Genomic DNA, 21,775 nt, shown 5'->3' with positions numbered 1-21,775 from the left:
AATATATATATATATATATTAGACTGGTGAGTAGAACTGGGTCACCCACCTAATTTGGGGAGTATTTTGGTCTCTTAGAAGAAACTGCCTCCCCAAATTTTAAAGAATGAAAAACATATATAAGGGTAAACATGATGAAGGGATGGAATATGACTATAAACATGAAAAAAATTTTTTTTAATTTCTAAAAAAGGAGTTGGTAAGGTAAGTTGGTTGGGAGAATAAAGAAAAAGAAAGTAAAGAGAATTTGCTCAGGCTGGATACTAGAACAAAGCCCTGTGTTAGATTTAGGATATAATTTGCTTTATTAGAAGAAGTTGTATCCCAGATTTTTTTAGAAGAAAAAACCCTATGTGTATACAAAAAGTAAAATTAGATACAATGAGGGATAAAATATGACTATAATAAGGAAGGTCCAAGAAAGATTCTTTTTTTTATGGAAGTTATTGTTAAGATAAACTCATTAAAAAACACTAACAGAGGAAAGAGTAAAAGTTAAAAAAATTTTAGCAGAAGGAGAAAATAAAATTTAAAAAAATTAACTTTGCAAGAGTGAAGAATCATGGGAAGAAAGCCATGAATTCCATGCTTTGCTTTCTCCTCCTCTGGAATTCCACTGTTCTCCTTGGTAAGTGAACTTGGTCTTGGCTTGATTTCTTGCTGATCTTTTGTTGGGGAGGCTTGTTGTAGTGACTCTCAAGTGTCTTTGCCCATGGCAGAATTGCACCACTCTTACGAGGGGCTAGGCTAAGTAATCTGCTAGGGTTCGCTTTCAGGAGCTGTTGTTCCCTGAACGCTTTCCGTAGAGTTCTGGAGGATGGGAATGAAAATGGCAGCCTCCAATCTCCCGTCCAGAGGAGCCGAGAGCTTGGGGCCTCACTCCTCAGTGCGCCCTGAGAGAAAAGCCCTTAATCACGCCAGTCTCCCTGGCCTCCAGCGGCTGCGCTCTGAGCTCACAGCCTGTGACCAGGCATCTCTGTCTCTGGCACACAGCCCCGCCAGGAGTCTCCAAACCCTGCAGATCCCTTCGCCCTTCCAGGGGGGTCTCCCTGGATCCTGTGGGGTCCCTGCTCATAGAGCAGTGGCCTGTGCCGCGGATCACAATTTAAGGTAACTCCACGTTAAGAGCTCACTCCTCAGCTCCGTCTTCCCCGCTCTAATACCTGTGAGCTCTGCAACACTTGGACACCCCCGATCCTTCTGTGACCCCACGGGACCTGAGACCATGCTGTCCCTGCGTGGGTTTCACCCCGGCTTAGCCTCTGGAGCAATGTCCCTCAGTGGAGCAGACTTTTTAAAGTTCTGATTTTGTGCTCCATTGCTCAGCTGTTTGCCGGGAGCCGGCCCCTCCCCCATGGTCTATCTTCCCTTACTTTGGGTTCACTTTTCCACCGGTCCTACTTTCAGAAAGTGGTTGATTTTCTGTTTCTAGAATTGCTGCTCTTCTTCTCTTCGGTCTCCTGTTGGATTTGTAGGTGTTCGGAATGGTTTGATAAGCTGTCTAGCTGATCTCCTGCTACCTGATGTCATCTCAGCCTGCTACTTCTCTACCCTCTTGACTCCTCTCCTGTTGGGCCAATTCTTGACTCATTCTCAGCTCTGTGTTAGTTTGCTTGGCCTGCTGGAACAAATGCCACAGACCAGGTGGCTTAAGCAACAGAAATGTATTGTCTCACAGTTAATGGAAGCTGAAAGTTTGAGATCAAGATGTCAGCAGGGTTGATTCCTTCCAAGGTCCTAGGCTTGCAGATGGCTGCCTTCACTCTCTGCTCCCACATGTTCTTCCCTTTGTACACCAGACCCCCAACTGGTGTATACCTCTGTACATGTTCATGTGAGCTGAATTGGTGAAGACAGAAATGTGATGGAGTTGTTAAACTGTAAATTCCCACCTGGCAGCGCTGGCATGGTTGAGTACCATTCCAGATAAGTCATTTAATTATGGTTTGGGGTTTTGACATTGTGGAAGCTGGTTAGAAAGTCTCATCACTCCTTCAGGTGCAGTTGGAGGTTCTGCCCCATGGGTCACGTGATAGCTAGGGAGATGGGGTCCCTTGTCTTGGGGACACAACAAGCTTTGTGGGGGCTGGCAGCAGCATTGGCAGTGAGCAGGGAAGGGGACCAGCAGCCACGAGGCAGATGTCACACTGGGAGAAAACTCCAGTGGGCCTGAGGGGATGAGACAGGAAGGGGCGAGTACCTGTGGCCAGAGTGGTTGCACTGAGTGTGCACTTTTTTTCTAGAGTAGTGTGATACCCATGATAAGGATAGAATTTGTTGGTGGCAATTAGAGATGGAGAAAGTAAATGGATTTAAAAGAAATCTTGGAGGTAGAATTGTGAGGTGTCAAAGAACAAGTCAGGACCAAGACTTTGGAAGCTTGGACCCAGAGCTGACTGTTCCCACCTTTCCTTACTGTGGTTGAGGCAGAAGCCATGCAGAAATGCATTTGTGGAAGAGGAACAGGATGGAGAGACATGGGAGTGTTTCTGTGGTCCTAGGTTTGTATGTGCGTGTGTGTGTGTGCATGTGTGTTCATGGCAACTACAGGGCTCCACATGGCAGAGTGTTTGTTAGGGAAATGATATGGCTGAAAAAGATGAAATATGAAAATGTCACAGATGGGAAAGAACAGCAGTGACCTATAGCAGGTCCTTGGCTGGTGGTCCACAGAAAGTGCAAAAGGTGCTGCAGATAAATGTTCAACAACTTGGACATTTTTATGGGAGTGGGAAGAAAAAAGCAGCTTACAAAACAGCTTGTATCATATTATCTTCTCTCTGTGGGGGATGGGGAGATTATGGCTTTTTTTTTTCCCTTTTCCATATTTCCTGATTTATGTACAATAGGTATTGCTACCTTTTTTGGTCTTGATTTTTAAAAATTGTAAGGTCAGATTTACCATTTTTACCATTTTTAAGCATACAGTTCAGTGACATTGAGTGCATTGACAGTATTGTGCAATCATCACCACTGTCTTCTCCGGAATTTTTCCCATCTTCCCAGATGGGAACTTTCTGCATATTAAACGCTAACTCCCCATTTCCAACCCTTGACAACCACCATTCTACTTTCTCTCTGTGACTTTGACTACTCTAGGTACTAACATAAGTGGAACCATACATTATTTGTCCTTTTGTGACGGATTTATTTCACTTCGCATGATGTCATCAAGGTTCATCCATGTTGTAGCCTTTGTGAAAATTTCCTTCCTTATTAATTATATCTCATTGTGTGTATGTACCACACAAATACTGCTATTTTTATATGAGAAAAGTGTCCTTAAGTACTTAATTGGATTAAGTTGAACATTTATGTTTTTCCTTGGATGTGACCTAAGTGTGTCACTGACCCTGTCTGTGAGCCTCCTGCACTACCTCTTCCCCTACTAAGGGTAGTCTCTCTTGGGCAGAGGAGGGGGAGGAGGAAGGGTCCTATGCATTTTGGGCAGGAGGCCAAGGTGACTGGTCACATGGGCAGTGTAGCTGCCCTAGGTGGTTGGCCTGACTAGTTTTCTTAGTGACCGCATGGGTGGTGTGAGGGTATGGAAGGTTTGCAGGAGCCCCCAGGCCTCTCCTGGCACAGCATGGTTTCCAGCCATGCCAAGGGCCGTAAGTGGGACTCAGGGCTGGATCCGTAGGAGGCATGTGGTTTGGCAGCCTGGTGCCTCAAAAGCCATCACTGGGACTCCCCACACTGACTCTGCAAGGGCAGTGGCAAGGGCGATTACCAGCCCTTGCCTACTCAGTGCTTTGCTATCCTGGGCGTCTTCTTTTTTAAGTATGCGGAATGGGAAGTCCTGATAATAGAAGGAAGTTGATCATGGAAGTTTTTAAAAGGCTGCTTTCCTTGTCTGTAAAAGGACCAGATATTTTGAAAAATTACCTGCTACATTTTAAATTTATAGTTAGAAACATACAGAGTAGAGATCTTTTGTCAAGAGGAGTTTTGTGTAAATGCCAATTTAGGCCCCCTAGCTCCCAGTGTTCAGTTCCTCTGTGTTCTGGCTGATTTCCTGTCAAGGACAGAATTGTTGCTGTCACTAGTGCACTTATGGATTTACTTCTCCTTTCAGTCCTGTTGGTGTTGGCTTGATGTAGTCTGAAGCTCTTTCTCCTATTAGATGCATCCACATTGAGCCTTGTTCTGTCTCCCTGGTGAACGACCTTCTGTCATTGCGCAGTCCACCTCGTTATCCTTGGTTGTCTTCTCGGCTCTGAAGTTTACTACTTACGTGGCCACTCCAGCTTCCTTTGGACTGGTACTTGCATGGTTTATCTTTTCCCCTTTTACTTTCAACATATGTCATTATATTTGAGGTGAGTTTCTTATAGCTGGCATATAGTTGAGGATTTTTTCATCCTTTCTGACAATCTTTGGCTTTTAATTTGTTCAGGTTTTTTTTTTTTAAGTCTCCTCTTCTGAGATCCCAATTATTCTAATACTGTTTCATTTTATGGTATCATTTATCTCTTGAATTCTCCTCTTATGATCCAGTAGTTGTTTGTCTTATTTTTTCTCAGCTTCTTTATTTTCCATTATTTTGTGTCCTATATCAAATTCTCTCTTCTGCCTTATTTATCCTAGCAGTTAGAGCCTCCATTTTTTTTTATTGCGTCTCATTAATCGCCTTTCTGATTTTGACTTGATTAGATTTTAGTTCTTTTGTTTCTCCAGAAAGGGATTCTCTGCTGTCTTCTGTGCTTTTTTCAAGCCCAGCTGGTATCTTTATAATCGTTATTCTGAGCTCTAGTTCTGACATCTTACTTATGTCCATACTGATTAGGTCCCTGGCAGTTAGTACTACCTCTTGTTCTCTTTTTTGAGGTGAGTTTTTCCATCTTGTCATTCTTGTATAAAGTGGTCGCTTTTCTATTTGTAGAGTTGCAGCTATTCTTTTTTTAGTTCTCCAGTTGAGTTCAGAATGATTTGATAGCTATCTACTTGAATTCCTGGGATTAGATGAAACTAAGGTCTCCTACTCTTCTGCCAGCTATATATATATAATCAGTGTAATTCCTGATATGTTTGGACATCACACACACACACACACACATTTTTTAAATAGTAGAAATTTATTTCTCATAGTTCTGGAGGCTTAGAAGTCTCAGATCAGGGTGTCAAGGACCCAGCATGGTCTTGTCTGGTGAGGGTCTATAACATTCTGATTTTTATTTTTATTTTTTTAAGGATTTTATTTATTTATTCGACAGACAGAGATCACAAGTAGGCAGAGAGGCAGGCAGAGAGAGAGAGAGAGAGAGGAGAAAGCAGGCTCCCTGCTAAGCAGAGAGCCTGATGTGGGGCTCGATCCCAGGACTCTGGGATCATGACCTGAGCCGAAAGCAGAGGCTTTAAACCACTGAGCCACCCAGGCGCCCCAACATTCTGATTTTTAATAAGAAATACGTATTTGGTCTTTATCTGTTTCTGACAGAGAGCTCCTAAAACCCTAATAGTTTCTTAAGTGGTAATGAAGATATTGATATTCATAACAAACGCCTTTCAGCCACACCTGAGTTTATGGTAATGAAGTGACTTTTGGAAAGCCCCTTAAGAGGGGGGCTGATTGTCAGGAGATGCAGCATGTGGTTAGAGGATGGAACTTTTCCACCTTCCTGACCTTGGAGGTTAAATCCTTTGCCAACCACTAGTGATTTAATCAGTCGTTCTTACTCATGTAAGGAAGCCCACAAGGACAGAGTTGAGAGAATTTCTGGATTGATGAAATATGTGGACATTTGAGAAGAGTGTACAGCACTCAGAGAGGGCATAGAAGTTTAGCACCCTTTCTTCATAACTTACCCTCTGTCTGTCTTCCATCTAGCTTTTCCTGAGTTACATCATTTATAATAAACTGGTGATCTAGTAAGTAGAACATTTTCCTGAGTCGTGTGAGCTACTCGGGCAAATTAATTGAACCCAAGGAGGGGGGTCATGGGAACCGCTGGTTTATGGCTGGTTGATCAGAAGCACACTAGAGAACCCAGACTTTTGATTGGTATCTGAAGTGGAGGAGGGAGCAGCCTTGTAGGACTGAGTCCTTAACTTGTGGGATCTGATGCTGTCTGCATGTAGATAGTGTCAGAATTAAGCTGAATTGTAGGACACCCAGTTGGTATTCAAGAATTACTTGGTGGGTCATAGGGCAGTTCTATTTTCAGATGAATGGATCAAGAAGATGTGGTATATATACACAATGGAATACTATGCAGCCATCAAAAGAAATGAAATCTTGCCATTTGCGACAACATGGATGGAACTAGAGCGTATCACGCTTAGCGAAATAAGTCAAGCAGAGAAAGACAACTATCATATGATCTCCCTGATATGAGGAAGTGGTGATGCAACATGGAGGCTTAAGTGGGTAGAAGAAGAATCAATGAAACAAGATGGGATTGGGAGGGAGACAAACCATAAGTGACTCTTAATCTCACAAAACAAACTGAGGGTTGCTGGGGGGAGGGGGTTTGGGAGAAGGGGGTGGGATTATGGACATTGGGGAGGGTATGTGCTTTGGTGAGTGCTGGGAAGTGTGTAAACCTGGTGATTCACAGACCTGTACCCCTGGGGATAAAAATATATGTTTATAAAAAATAAAAAATTTTAAAAAATGGTAAAAAAAAAAAAAAAAGAATTACTTGGTGGTGTGGGGGGAAAAAGCCACATATTGGAATTGGTCACAGACTTAGAGGACCTCTTGTATGTTGCAACTTCTCATTATGTCCTTAAATAGCAGAGAGAGGATCCCTGTTTTTTTCATTGCTCTGCTTCCTTTTCCTGCCTTCTGTTCGATTGTCTGAACATTTTTAGTATTCCATTATAATTTATTACATATGATCGTTTCGTAAGTTATATTGCTTTTCATGTTTGTTTTTTTGTTGGTGGTGTTTTTTGTTGTTGTTGTTTTGGTTTTTGCTTGCTCTGGGGTTTATAAAGCATAAGCTTAACCTTTTGGTGTACTTCAAATCAGTATTTCATTAGTTCAAGTGGAATGTAAAAATCTTATATCATGTAGGTCCTTTTGCCTCCCCTCTAATGTCATAGTTCTCTTACATATTACATTTATAATCAGTGAAACCCTATTAGTGTTTTAATTTTTTATTTCAACCTCTAAACATTGTTTAAAGAACTGTGGAGGAAATAGTCTATTCTCTTTGCTCCCTGTTAAACCTTTGGATTGCTTTTGCTTTGTTCTGTGTCCCAAGTCCTTCTGATATTACTTCCCTTTTATCTAGAAGAACTTTGATTAACCTGTTGCCTATGAATCCTTTTTATTTTCTTTCATCTGGGAATATTCTTATTTGTTGTAGGATTCTGTGTTGACACTTCTTGCAGACTTAAAAAGTGTCGTTCTACTTTCTCAGGTCTCCTTGGTGTCTGAGGAGAAAACCTCATTCAAATTGTTCTTCTCTAGGTAATAAAGCATTTTTTCTCTGTTTCCAAAATATTCTTTCTTTATTTCACCAGTCAATTTTTTTTTTTTTAATTTGAGTATAGTTGACACACAACATTACACTGGTTTCAGGTGTACAACTTAGTGATTTGGCAAGTTTTTACATTATTCTGTGTTCACGGCAAGTATAGCTACCATCCGTCCCGATACATCAGTATTACAATATTGTTGACCATTCCTTATGCTGTGCCTTGTAGCCCTGTGATTATTCATTCAAGATGGTTTTTTTTCTTTACTTAGTTTATAACAGTTGACTATGATGTGTCTGGTATGGATTTCTTTCTTTTTTTTTTTTTTTAATTAAGATTTTTTATTTGAGTGAAAGTGAGTGAGTGGGGGGGGGCACAAACAGGGGGAAGGAAAAACAGTCTCTCTGCTGGGCGGGGAGCCCCATGCAGGGCTTGATTTCAGAACCCTGGGATCATGACCTGAGCTAAAGGCAGATGCTTAAGTGACTACCAGGTGCCCTTGGTATGGATTCCTTTAGGTTTATCCTTTTTGGAATCCATTAAGTTTCTTGAATTCATACATGGGTGTTCTGCCAAATGTAGGAGGTTTTTGGCCATTGTTTTCACACACTTTCTACACCCCTTGCACTCTAATGACACAAATATTAGGCCATTTCTCTTGTACCAAAGGTCCCCCAAGTCTCCTCATGTTTTTCCAACCTTTTTTTCTATTGTTCATATTAGATAATTTCTATTGTTCTGTCTTCAAGTTCATGGAATCTTTTTTTGCCTTGAGCTTGTGTAGGGGGTTTTTAAAATTTTCGTATGGTACTTTTTAGTTTTTAAATTTCTATTAATTTTTTTTATATGGTATCTTTTTTTCCCTTGCTTTTGATTGTTTTTTCTTTCAGTTTGAGAGTGTTATCATTATTTGTCAGAGCATTTTCATAGTCATTGCTTTAAACTCTGCTAAATAATTGTAATATCTGTGTTCTTTCATTGTCAGTATATGTTAATCATCTTTTCCTATAGGAGTTAAGACATTCTTGGTTTTTTGTGTGCTGAGTAGTTTGGACTGCAACTGGACATTGTGGATATTATGGAATGGGACTCTGCATCTTAAGTCCTGGGAAAATGCTGATTTTTTATTTTAGCAGGCAAACTACTTGGTTCAATTTAGGCTATGGTTCTGACCTGCCTTCTCTGGGGTATGATTTGGTGTCCGTTCTGTTTCAGAGCCTCTGCAGTGCCATTTGTGTCTGTCCCATGAGTGACGTCTGTTGCCATCTGGGAGCCAGCTGTGGTCTCAGGGGTTGTGGTGTGAGAGGATCAGATTCATACACATACAGCTTGGGGGTGGGCCCCAAGTTCATGAGCAACTTTATGGACTTGCTGTTTTGAGATTTCTTCCCCTCCACATTGTCCCTGGGGCTTTCCAGTGCCCTGGGGTTCCCTTTTTGGTTCTTTAGCCAATAGCTCGGGGTTTAGTAACTAGTTCCACCACGCACTTCTACACCCACACCTTGTCTGGTGCCCAGTGTTGGGAAGAACAACTGGGTACCTCTTCCATTTAGTGTTCTCGCTAACCTGCCTGCTACTCTTTCCTTACAATACATATAGTGGCTCCACATGTCCCATCTGGGGTCAGAGCTTCTTGCTGTATTGCCTCTGGGAATGGAGCTACTACTCCCTGTATCCCATCCAGGGTCAGAGCAGCATTCAGCAGGAGGCAGGCTGGTGTGTGCTGTTTCTTCTCCCCTGGAGCTGGCACAGATGTGTTTAGATGACATCCACCTCAATTTCTATGCTTCCCTGCACGGGGCCTTGTTTGTCCTTTGCCAACAGCTCCCTCCCTTTTTCATGTTGACCCTCGTCACTCACCTTAGTAGTCCCTACAATCTGTCCCTGGAGGAAGAGCTCTGACCTTTACCATCTTTATCATTAGTGTGTAACCTTGCTTAGAGGAACCATCTGGGAAGTGTCTGTAGGCAGGGAAGCACTGTTGCCCCCTTGGAGGCTGTGCTGGCTTCATTGGGGCAGACAAACTGTTGAAAGAAGAGGACATTCCCTCCTCTGGCTCCGTGAGGGGTTGTCAGACCCTCCCAGAGATCCTACTAGGGACAATGGCTTCAAGGTGGGAAGGGTGACAGGAAGCAACAGTATATGTGGTGGTCCATTCCTGGAGGCCAGAAGAGGCTACATCATGACTCCTTTGTGAGCAAGCCTAGGAGAGATTGGCCATAATCACTTTAGCCATCTCCATTGCCCTCAAGAGAGGGGTCAGGCGAGTGGGGGTCTGATTTCCCCACTTTGGAATGATTGTCAGAGTATCTCCATCCTTCCTTACAGCTCAGGTAGCTTTGTGTTTTGTTCTAGGCCAAGATGGCGGCCCAGGTGACGCTGGAGGATGCACTGTCCAATGTGGACCTCCTGGAAGAGCTCCCTTTGCCTGACCAGCAGCCCTGCATTGAGCCCCCACCATCCTCCCTGCTCTACCAGGTTTGTGCTGGGTAGGAGTGGGGTGCACTACCTACAATGCTGACCTCCACATGATGGTTTTTCTCTTCCTTTCAGCCAAATTTCAACACTAACTTTGAAGACAGAAATGCATTTGTTACTGGTATTGCAAGATATATTGAACAGGCGACTGTCCATTCTAGCATGGTAATTCCTTCTGCATGTTTTTGTTTTCCTTGGGGGAAGAGTACCTGTGATGGCAAATGTACACTTTTTTGGTGTTATCCTGATATGGTATATAGTAAGAAAAAAGAGAAGAAAGTGGATGAAAATGCCTTCTGTTTTTAGAGAAGGCTTTGTTTTTCTTATTATAAAAATAATAAATGTTCTTTCTGAATATTGAGCATCTGTAGATGAAACAAAGAGAAAAAACCTTTGTCAGCATTTAGAGGGAGTCCGTTCTCTCTCATTATTTATATCTGTACTCATACAAGTGGTAATACACTCAAATGTGATTCAGATTGCATGAATGAATTACACTGTTGGTAGATATTTTAATGATTTCATAAACTTTTCATATGTCATGAAAATGTGCCAGATAAAGTAATTTTTAATAGCTGTCAAGTCCCATTTTGTAAACTTCCTCAGTTTAATTATTTTTGCATGTTTACTTAGTTTCCCTTTTTTCTTTGTAATAAAAAATGTAGTGGTGAATATCGTTCCAAACACATTCCCATTGGCTAGATTTGTCAAAGTGAAGTTACTGGGTCAAAAGTTGTAAACATTTTTTTTTTTTTAATTTTTTTCTTTTTTAAGATTTTATTTATTTGACAGAGAGAGAGAAATCACAAGTAGGCAGAGAGGAGGAAGCAGGCTCCCTGCAGAGCAGAGAGCCCGACGTGGGGCTCGATCCCAGGACCCTGGGATCATGACCTGAGCCGAAGACAGCGGCTTTAACCCACTGAGCCATCCAGGCGCCCCAGCTGTAAACATTTTAAAGGATCTCAAGAACATGGTGAAATATAGTTGACATGTTTAGATATCTCTGCACCTTTTACCATTTTGCCAAAGAAAACAATGTGGAAGGAGTAGACACAAAAGCAGTTTTTGTTTTTGGTTTTTGGTTTTTTTAAAGATTTTATTTATTTATTTGACAGAGAGAGATCACAAGTAGGCAGAGAGGCAGGCAGAGAGAGAGGAAGGGAAGCAGGCTCCCCGCTGAGCAGAGAGCCCGATGTGGGACTCGATCCCAGGACCCTGAGATCATTACCTGAGCCGAAGGCAGCGGCTTAACACACTGAGCCACCCAGGCACCCCGAAAGCAGTTTTTAAAATAATGGCAGTCTTTGCATGGATACTCTCTCTGGATTTTAAGTGCTGCAGAAATACTTATAGCTTTTCCTCCCCTACACTAGGGATGACAGAGTTGCCTCGGTCTTATGAGCCCAGAGGCTCTCTGTAGCCTAGTGGTAAGGCCTTGAAGACCCTGTGCAAATCTACCCTATACTGTTCTCAACTTCAGGTCTGCAGTGCCAGCAGGTTGTTTAGGGGTGAGTGGAGTTGAGGAATAGTGTCTGTGGCAGGTACCCTGGGGCATGCTGGCTCCTCTCCAGCCAAGGGAAGCCACGGGAGCGTTTTGGGCGGGCGTTATGGCTTCAGTGCTGCACTGCAGCATCATCAGCTTCTTACCAACTGTCTGGTGTGTGCAGTTCTTGGTACTTGTCTATCCCTCAAAGTGAGAGTCAGGATAGTTTATGCCTCTGGACTTAAGCAAAATGGCATCTCCTTTTTTACGATTGTTTTCCTGCTTACCTTTGATTTGCCCTGTGTAAATTTCATTCTCTTGCAGAATGAAATGCTGGAGGAGGGCCAAGAGTACGCGGTCATGCTGTATACCTGGAGAAGCTGCTCTCGGGCCATCCCACAGGTGTCCCCATCCCAGCCATGCCTCACTCCATCCCTGATGGCTGTGCAGCCCCCCTCTCCCACTACAGACAATGCTCCTACCCTTCTGGTTCCCCCCATCTCAGCCAGACCACACCCCCACTCCACCAGCCCTATCCCCCACCCCACCCCACTCCACCCTACAGTGGGTTGGCACTGCTGGCTCTGCCCTAACAGTGCCCTGCCCTCTCACTTCTAGCAAAGTTGAAGCCTCTTTATGTCATACTTGTTTATTCCTAGGTGAAATGTAACGAGCAGCCTAATAGAGTGGAAATTTATGAGAAAACCGTAGAGGTCCTGGAGCCTGAGGTCACAAAACTGATGAATTTTATGTACTTCCAGGTAAAACAGTGAAATAATCCTAGGAGTTTAATGCAGAGAAGTAGGAATCTGGCCCACTGTCACCCATCACCATGACTTACTAAACAAAATGCATGTGAATTAAAGCAACCATAACAGCTTCTGAGACAAAAAGGAACAAAGCCTTTGTCAGTCTAAAGCTTTACTGACCCTTCTAGAATAAATACCTCTTTTGTGTTTCACTTCTCTTGTCTCTTTGCGAGTAAATTTGTATTTCCTCCATGAGGACTGTTTTCTATTAGTTCTAAATGCGTTTGTCATTCTGTTAATTTATACTTTTTATTCATCTTGTTTTTCAGGTCTTTTCTTTCTCTCAGCTTCTCTTAACTGTCCACTTAGTGGTCCTTGCTCTGCCTTGGCTCCTTTGGCCCGCTGGTTAGGCAGAGTAGCCACAGGAAGGAGATTTGATAGTTTTTTAAAGATTTATTTTGGACATGTATGAAGTTTTTATTATAGATTCTTCAGGAAAGGAAGAAGATAGAACTTACTAGAAGAATTTTTGTTTTATCTTCGGGGTTGTCAAGAGGAAAAATTTCCCTAACACCCCTTTGCACCTCTGAGTGCTAAAACATCTGTATGTAGACCTTCTATTGGAGCATTTTTCTCAGTAACTTTGCTTGTATAATCAACCAAATTCTTTTGTTTTAGGATGTAGTTGGTAAAGTAGAAAATAAATGATGATTGTCACTGAGCAAAGGCATGTGGAAATTACTTTATAGAAACAAGTCTCTTTAACTGAGCTGTAAAATCCACTCATTTGGGTGGGTATTTCATGAAAAAGGAATAGTGAGTCCAGATAACATGCTTGTAGCTGGGCATGGAGTTAGACCGTCACTGATAACAGCCTTTACGCCCTCCACTCCTCTGCTCAGAGAAATGCCATTGAGCGATTCTGTGGGGAGGTGAGGCGCCTGTGCCATGCGGAGAGAAGGAAGGACTTTGTGTCTGAAGCCTACTTGATCACACTGGGCAAGTTCATTAACATGTTTGCTGTGTTGGATGAACTGAAGAACATGAAGTGCAGCGTGAAGAACGACCATTCGGCATACAAGAGGTGAGCTTTGACTTCATTCCCCCAGGTCCTTGCAGAGAGTGCTCTGGCAGGCAGGGTGGTTCCTGGTGAGATGCACGCTCTACACACAGTAGGTGTGCATCTCATGTGCTGACATAATGCAGCTGGTTTGTAGCAATTATTTGGCAGCCTCGGATAGTTTGAATACACAAACCTAGGTATGTGAGGGTATGTGAGGTAGCTGGCAGTTTATGTGTGTGGCGATGCATCAAGGTATGTCCTCACAGGTGTGTGTACGTTGTAGTTTCATGACACTAGAGTGGGATCTGGTCATCCTCAAAGGTTTGTTGAGAACCTGTGGGTGCTCAGCTTGTGTAGGAACACAGAAGTACGCAAGTCCCTGTTACAGAGGCTTAGGGCCACTGCAAGGCTTTTGGCTCAGTAGGCATCTTGGTAAGGGCATAGGCAGGTTCTACAGCCTGAGGGCGCCACCTGTGTATGTCATTTCCTGGCTGCACATCCCTGGAAGGTACACACCATCACAGCAGTGGGCAGAGCTGGCCTGTGGACTGTCATGGAGTCATACTGAGCTTTCAGGTCCCTGAGACTAGCTCTTTTCCAGAGCTAGAGAGACCTTCTGGAGAAGAGAATTGGAAAGGTGGGTGTGGCATGATAGTGTGCTTCTGGAAAATTGTGAGGGGCAGATGGTGGCAGGAAGATGGAGGGTGGTCGATCAGAGAAACGCAAACTCTCTTCTAATAGACTTGTTTTAGTTAATCTGTGCTTGGTACTATTGAAGGCATGAGTAGCTGGAATGAGATGCTGACTTCTGTTTCTTCTGCTTGATAGGAATCTTCACTATGAAATTAAATTTGATGAGATTTTACTTTGCATTGGAATAGGCTGTAGTTACGTTGTATCTGAAATCATAAAATTGTTGCTGTGTCTTTAAAATAAAATCAACTTGGGATATGGTGCCAAACTGAGATTTGAGGATGAGGTTTTGGTGGGAGTTGGGCTAGATCACCCAGGGTTTAAGCTTGATCCATAATGAAGTTAAGTGTATGTATCCATCACCTAGAGTTAGCTCTGGTGATCTTGATCTGTTAACCTCTCTTGAACAGGAAAGCCTGGAGTTGACCTTATCTGATGTGTCTGTGAGATTGTAAGTGGAGCGTGGGGGCTTCTGAGGGTAGAGGATAGAACCCTGCCCAGGAGAGCAGCTTCTTCTCCTGGCTACAAAAGTCCCTTGCCACATGATTTTGAGCAGCTGTTTCAACCTTTCTGACTTAGGAAAGTAGAGGAGGTAGACAGCATCAGTGGTTTTCAATTTCAAAAAAGCTTTTTTTTTTTTTCCTTAGTAGCAGCAACTTTATTCTGAAAGCCCAGTCTATAAAATAGTATAAAGATGGGACTGCTCTCTGGAAAGGTATGTGTGTGGGGGCCAGCACCCCCTCCAAGAGTCACCCAGGCTCTCCTGAGCACAGAGGGGGGGTTGGGGCACCCCTCCTGCCTTCCAGTGGCTTCTTCCTGCGACCTCTGATTGGGACCCCCTATCATCCTATCCTCACTTCTCTCAGCCCTCACATATTTGCACTCGAACTTTTTTTTTGCACCTAGTGATAGTTAATCATCTGAGTATAAATGCCAGGGTAACCCATGGGGTTATGGAGAGGCTTGAGGAAAATAGAAAACAGTATTTTTGACCCCTTCATTAGTCTTAGCAACTATTCAAATCAGTAAAGTGAACATTTTAAAAAAGAATGTTAATGGTTTCACTTATTTGTGGAGGATAACAAATAATATGGAGGACATAGGGAGATGGAGAGGAGAAGGGAGTTGAGGGAAATTGGAAGGGGAGGTGAACCATGGGAGACGATGGACTCTGAAAAACAATCTGAGGGTTTTGAAGGGGCGGGGGGTGGTGGGAGGTTGAGGGAGCCAGGTGGTGGCTATTAAGGAGGGCACGGATTGCATGGAGCACTGGGTGTGGTGCAAAAAACAATGAATTCTGTTATGCTAAAAAAAATAAAAATAAATAAATATATATATATATAAAATAAATAAAAAAGAATGTTATCATTATCAGAGTTCAAGTTAGGTTTAAGTCTATAATTTTTCAAAAACCTGCAGAAATAACAGTGGCTTAAACAAGGTTGCAGATCATTTCTCTCTCACCTGAAAGTCCTGAGGTAGATGGTCTGCAGCTAATGAGAGGATTCTACAGTGTTCACACCAGGGCTCCTGCTGTCTTGCTGCTCTGCGGTCTTCATGTGTTATCTCATGGTCCAGGATGGTGGCTTGAGCTCCAGCTATCATTTCTGCATTCCAGTCTACAGGGAGGAAGGAGAATAGAAGGGGTTATACTATCTTTTATAAGTAAAATTCTAAGTGCCTTGCAGTGTTTTTCGTTATATCTCATGGCTCAACCATTGGTCATGTGGACATGATGCACATTGCTGTAGCATGGAAATTTGGGGGTTATTTCTAAAGAGGCACAGAGTAAATGACTGTTGGTGTAGGTTATCAGTCTTTACCATGAGAATTCTTCATTAAAACTCCCAAGTTTTTAGGTTACAGACATGTTCTTATGTGGCCAGTTTCCACTAAACTTTTTGGGGGCTCCCCAGATGAGCACAATGCTCATACCCATCTTTGCATTTCTTTGCAAGACCCAGGGAGAGACTCATGTGTACCCTGCAGTCTTATTGGACCTGAATGTATAGGTAATTATGTGTATGCTGTTCCCTCTCCCCTCACATCTGCCCTGTGAGTAGGACAGATGGACAGTTGTTCTTATAGATGTGGTAAGTTAGGTTCAGGAGAGTTCAGGAGGTTAATCCAAGATTGAGCAGCATATTGGTGGAGGAAACCGGGATTCTATCTCTGAGGTTTGGCACCAAAACTATGTGTGGTCCCTGACTTTTGAGAAGCATGGTAGCCTGGAGGATTCTTGGCAGAGAACCTGGACTGTGCTGACCATCTTCATTACCACATTGTGGGAGACACTGTGGGGGAGGCAGTCTTTCTCAGAGTTGGGAACAGATAGCCATGGGGAGAGGCCAGTATACAGGGACCCTTCAGGAAGGCCTATGGCCAACACTGCCAGATCTCTGAGGAGGTCCATCAACTATGGACATTGAAGTGGTGAGCTGTCTAGGCTAGCAAAAGAGTGTGACCTGGATTCCAGGGTAGACAAGCTCGAGGAGGCTGAAATTATAACTAGTAGGTAACTATCACCAGATAAAGTAATCTGTATTTTCCCTGCCTTTTTTTTTTTTTTTTTTAAGTCATTAAGCACACTGGTTATTTAACTCTTTTTTTGCTTTCAAAGGGCTGCTCAGTTTTTACGGAAAATGGCAGACCCACAGTCCATCCAGGAATCACAAAATCTGTCCATGTTCCTGGCCAACCACAACAAAATCACACAAGTAAGGCTCGTACTCTTGCTGCTCTGGCTGATGGGACGCATTGCTGGGGTCTGGGGTCCCGGGAGCAGTCCCTGCCATGGATCTCACACTGTGTTTCAGTCGTTGCAGCAACAGCTTGAAGTGATTTCTGGCTATGAAGAGCTTCTCGCCGATATTGTGAATCTGTGTGTGGATTACTACGAGAATAGGATGTACCTGACACCCAGCGAGAAACACATGCTTCTCAAAGTACGTGTGTGGGCATGACTGCTTACATAACTGTAGAGAGAAGAGGCTGTGCTTTGATTATGATCCTTTTGCCAACCTTTTTTTATTCTCATGCTTGCCGTGTGTGTGTGTGTGTGTGTGTGTGTGTGTACACACAGTATCTTCTCTGGTGCCCACAGCATGCACTACAGGCTCTCAACACATTCCTATGACCGTGTCTCAGGCTTGACCCCAGTGCCAGTTGGGATCATATGCCACCCTTTGGAAAATGTGCCCATGGGTAAGGAGGTCTGGGGTCAAGGGCTTTTCTCAGCATTAGCTTCTTATAGCAGAGGTTCTGCTTGTTAAGGATATGATTCTTAGGAATTAAGAATACTATGTCATGATTATAGTAGACTCTTTTTGGTCAAGAACATGGCTATTCACCATATTGGTGAATTTCTTTTCTTTTCTTTCTTTTTCTTTTCTCTTCTTTTCAAGATTTTACCTATTTATTTGAGTGAGATAGAGGGAGAGAGAGAGAGATCACATGCTGGGGAGAAGGATAGAGGGAGAAGCAGACTCCCCACTGAGCAGGGAGTTAGATGTGGGACTCAATCCCAGGACCCCGGGATCATGACCTGAGTTGAAGGCAGGTGCTTTAACTGACTGAGCCACCCTGGTGTCCTGGGGAGGTTTTCAGTGACCTTTCTTACTGGAAAGAGGAGAAGCCAGTTCTGCCATTGCATTTGTTCTGCTTTCCACCTTTGGGGAGAACAGCCCTGAAGGACCTTGTGCTAGGTGTCTTGTCAGCCCCAAACCTTCCATGTAAGAGTGGGCCCAGCCCAATATCTCTTCTTGCAGGAGAGCACCGTGCTGGAGGTGCTCTGTCTAGTGGAGCACTCTGTGACGGTGGAAATTGTCTGTGCCATCTGAGTGGGAGCCTCTGGCCATGAATGTTTATGGAAATCCACATTTAGTATTGCATTTGCTTGATGAGAGGTGGAGGTGGTGTTTGTGCCTGGAGAGGACTTTAAAATAGCCGCAAGAAATGACATGCATAGAAGAATAGATTCATATGAAGGAGTAGCTATTTATTTATAAGGAACCTGTGAGAAAGTGCTTTTTGAAAGAGTGAACTCTCCATTTATGATCTTAGGGGTAGTTAAACTTGCAGGACTGAGTATTTTTGTGCCATTTTGTGATTTTCAGGTCATGGGGTTTGGTCTATACTTGATGGATGGGAGTGTCAGCAACATCTATAAACTTGATGCCAAGAAAAGAATAAACTTATCCAAAATCGATAAGTATTTCAAGGTGAGTTACATTTTTTTTAGATAAGCCTTCTTATCAAGTGTAAATAATTTGAATTTTGGGAGGTCAATTCTGTGACCTGCATCTGGAAATGTGGGCATAGGCAGCGGGAATGGGGGATGTCACTGGCTTCTGTCTGCAAAGGTGGCCACCCTCCCTCCTGTTCTGCATCAGTTTTGCCTGGGTTTGAACCTTGTGTAAAGGGAATCATGGCTATGTGTATCTGGCTGCTTTCACTCATTCGTTAAATTCATCCCTGTGAGATCCCGCAGCTATAGATAGTCCTTAGGTTTTCTTCATGGTGTCCATTTAATGATAAAACCTCAACTTATTTATCCGTTCTGTTCTGATGAACATGAGGTCATTTCTGAGTTTTGGCTGGCACAAACAATGTGGCTTTGATTTAGTGCACGTCTGTGCATGTTTCTGTTGAACATATGTATATCCAGGGCTAGGATTAGGGGCCACAGGCATATATATTTTCAGTGTTAGATACAGCCTAATGACTGCTGATTTGCATTCTCACCACTCCACATCCTCACCAACACTTGGCACTGTCACTCTTTTGGGAAAGAACATCCTGAAATGTGGTACATCATTGTGATATTTTTGGCTGGTATTTCCTCGTGTTTTAGTTGATATTTCCCTGGTGACTTTTCACTCTATTAGTGTTTTGTGTGTTGTCTTGTGAAGTGTCATTTCAAGTTTCTTTATGTAAGCGGGTACGTGTTATTTGTTGGGTTCATGTGTTCTGAAATACATGCATTCTGCCCTATGTGGCTCTCCTTTTCACTTTCTTAAGAGTGTCTGAAGTGAACAAAAGTTCTTAATTTTATTGTAGTCTAGTATATCAATCTTTAATATCTACTTTTTTTAAAAAGATTTATTTATTTATTTTAGTAAGGAGCACATGAGAGCAGGAGGAGGGGTAGAGAGAGATGGAGACAAGCAGACTCCCTGCTGAGTGGGGAGCCCAAGGTGGGGCTTGATCCCAGGACCCTAAGATCATGACATGAGCCGAAACCAAGAGTCAGATGACTGACTGAGCCACCCAGACATCCCTTTAATATCCACTATTAGAAATCTTTGTATAGGGCAGGCTTATGAGAATTTCCTTCTTATTACTTTCTAGAAACAGCACCATTTCCTTTTCTATCTAGATCTATATTCCTTCTCGACCTGGCCTCTATGTATGATGTGAGGAATGGGGGTTGACATTTTTAGATCTTTTTCTTTTCCCCATTATGGGCATCCAGGTGACTTAATGTATACAAGTTCTCTGGTAACAGAACAGATCTGCTTATCATTATCAGAAAGCCTTCAAGTTACATTCTTCAAGATTGTCTTGGGTTTCATCCCTTTACTGTTCAAATAAATTGGCTTGCTGATTTCCATATACACACTACCCATAAAACCATTTTTCTTCTTGGAATATTGTTTGGGCTTCCATAGATCAATTCCATAGCTCAATTTAGGGAGTAGAATACCAAGTCTTCTAATCCATGAACCTGATATATTTCTCCATTCACTTAAAACTTCAAAACTTTCTTTAGAATTTTTGGTAGTATTTTTGTTTAGAGGTCTTGGCCATATTTTGTTAGATTTATTCATACATATTTATAGGTTTTTTTAAATTCAATTATAAATCGTTTCTCTCTCTCCTTTTTTTTTTTTTTTTTTTTAAAGATTTTATTTATTTATTTAACAGACAGAGATCACAAGTAGGCAGAGAGGCAGGCAGAGAGAGAGAGGGAAGCAGGCTCCCTGCCGAGCAGAGAGCCCGATGCGGGACTCGATCCCAGGTCCCTGGGATCATGACCTGAGCCGAAGGCAGCGGCCCAACCCACTGAGCCACCCAGGCGCCCCCTTTTTTTTTTTTTTTTTTTTTTTTTAAGATTATTTATTTATTTATTTATTTGAGAGAGAGAGAGAGAGAGAGAAAAGGACCAGGGGAAAGGGGCAGAGGGAGAAGCAGCCTCCCCACTGAGCAGTGAGCCTGACCTGGGGCTTGATCCCAGGACTCTGGGATCATGACTTGAGCCAAAGGCAGCCACTTAACTGACTGAGCCACCCAGGTGCCCCAAATTGTTTCTCTTTATATTTTCGTTTTCTGTTTGGTACTAGTATATAGAAATGCAATTGATTTTTTTTTTTTAATGACCATGGGTCTAGCAGCAAGGTAAGTTAATTTTAATATTTGAATTGGTTTTATGAATATTGGTTCCACAGTTGTATATGGTCCTTCTTAAAGTGAATATGTAAGTTACTTACATTTTTTTTCTAGTAAATGATTTACAGAGATAGTATTCAGCACATAGTAATTACCAGCATTACTCATTCTTGTGATTGTATTTGGTGACTAAACATACCTAGTGACCTTGTTTTTTTTTTTTGTTCTTTAAATATAGCAGCTCCAGGTGGTTCCACTGTTCGGGGACATGCAAATAGAACTGGCAAGATACATCAAGACCAGCGCCCACTATGAGGAAAATAAATCTCGGTAGGAGGAGAGTGAGCTGTCCAGTTGGAACATTCTGCAATGTTCTCATTGTGGTTTTATAACACTTACTTATCTAGAGAGAACACCTTTGACATTTTTAACCATCTGGAACCAAATGCCCCATATGGTAGCCCTTGTCACTGGTGACTGCTTACATTTAAATTCATTAAAAATTTTTTTTTAAGTTTCTTGGTTAAAGCATCCACATTTCAAATGTTCGGTAGTGTCTACTGTGTTGGACAGCAGAGATAGAGAGCTTTTCCATCATCTCAGAGAGTTCTGTTGGGTAGAATGACTTGAGAATATACAAGCTCAAAAGTAGTGTGCTGGTAAATGCCTAACAACTATCTCTGCTGGGGGCATGAGGACATTTGCATTTATATCGCAGAGATTATAAAACTATTACCTAAAGGCCAAATCCAGCCCAGGGCTGTTTTTGTGAGATCTCAGTTGCTTTGGATGGTGTTTATATTTTTAAGGGGTTTTTTAAAAATAAATAAATAAATAAAATGAAGACAGTGGCTATGTGACTGAGACATATAGCCTGGAAATTCTGAAGTATTTATTTACCTTCTGGTCCTGTAGAGAGAGAGCTAGCCCGTCATTGTCATAAAGGATCCTTGGCTCACAATTACAGATGATAAACAACGTACTATATTTTTTTTTTTTTTTTTTTTTTTTTTTTTTTAAGATTTTATTTATTTATTTGACAGAGAGAGATCACAAGTAGTCGGAGAGGCAGGCAGAGAGAGAGAGAGAGGGAAGCAGGCTCCCTGCTGAGCATAGAGCCCGATGCGGGACTCGATCCCAGGACCCCGAGATCATGACCTGAGCCGAAGGCAGCAGCTCAACCCACTGAGCCACCCAGGCGCCCCGAACGTACTATATTTTTCTGGAGATTCTACATAGCCAGCTGAGTCTTGCAGGGTGCTTTTGTTGACCCTTGCCAAACACGTGTACCTGTAGCCAACCAACAGTTGCAATTCATCCATGATTTTGGAAAAACGCAATTACATCTCAGTCTACCTACTTAGATGTCAGCCAATTTTTTTTTTTTTTTTTTTTTAAATAAACTCTGAATTGTAAACACTTTAAGCCTTTGCAGGCCACATTTGGTATCTGTCATATAGTCTTCTTTGCTGTTGTTGTGGTTTTCTTTTTTTAAAC

At 42.5% G+C, this 21,775-nt stretch overlaps 1 protein-coding gene across 2 annotated transcripts in view; it reads left to right on the top strand.

Annotated features, from left to right (window-relative positions):
• The window catches only part of CYFIP1 (cytoplasmic FMR1 interacting protein 1), a 120,485-nt gene that overhangs the window by 35,605 nt on the left and 63,105 nt on the right, over window positions 1-21,775 (top strand). For both annotated transcript variants that reach the window (XM_059180261.1, XM_059180260.1), the window contains exons 2-10: window positions 9,781-9,903; window positions 9,979-10,068; window positions 11,711-11,788; window positions 12,046-12,147; window positions 13,038-13,219; window positions 16,512-16,608; window positions 16,708-16,836; window positions 18,007-18,111; window positions 20,517-20,608. In XM_059180261.1, coding sequence (XP_059036244.1) covers window positions 9,787-9,903; window positions 9,979-10,068; window positions 11,711-11,788; window positions 12,046-12,147; window positions 13,038-13,219; window positions 16,512-16,608; window positions 16,708-16,836; window positions 18,007-18,111; window positions 20,517-20,608 — 992 coding nt within the window. In that variant the 5' untranslated portion in view covers window positions 9,781-9,786. The remainder of the gene's footprint in view (window positions 1-9,780; window positions 9,904-9,978; window positions 10,069-11,710; window positions 11,789-12,045; window positions 12,148-13,037; window positions 13,220-16,511; window positions 16,609-16,707; window positions 16,837-18,006; window positions 18,112-20,516; window positions 20,609-21,775) is intronic.

The sequence above is a fragment of the Mustela lutreola genome, chromosome 7, assembly GCF_030435805.1.
Source record: "Mustela lutreola isolate mMusLut2 chromosome 7, mMusLut2.pri, whole genome shotgun sequence".
Classification (NCBI taxonomy): domain Eukaryota; kingdom Metazoa; phylum Chordata; class Mammalia; order Carnivora; family Mustelidae; genus Mustela; species Mustela lutreola.
The sequence above is the reverse complement of the archived record's forward strand: the minus strand, read 5'-3'. Positions and strand labels throughout refer to the sequence as shown.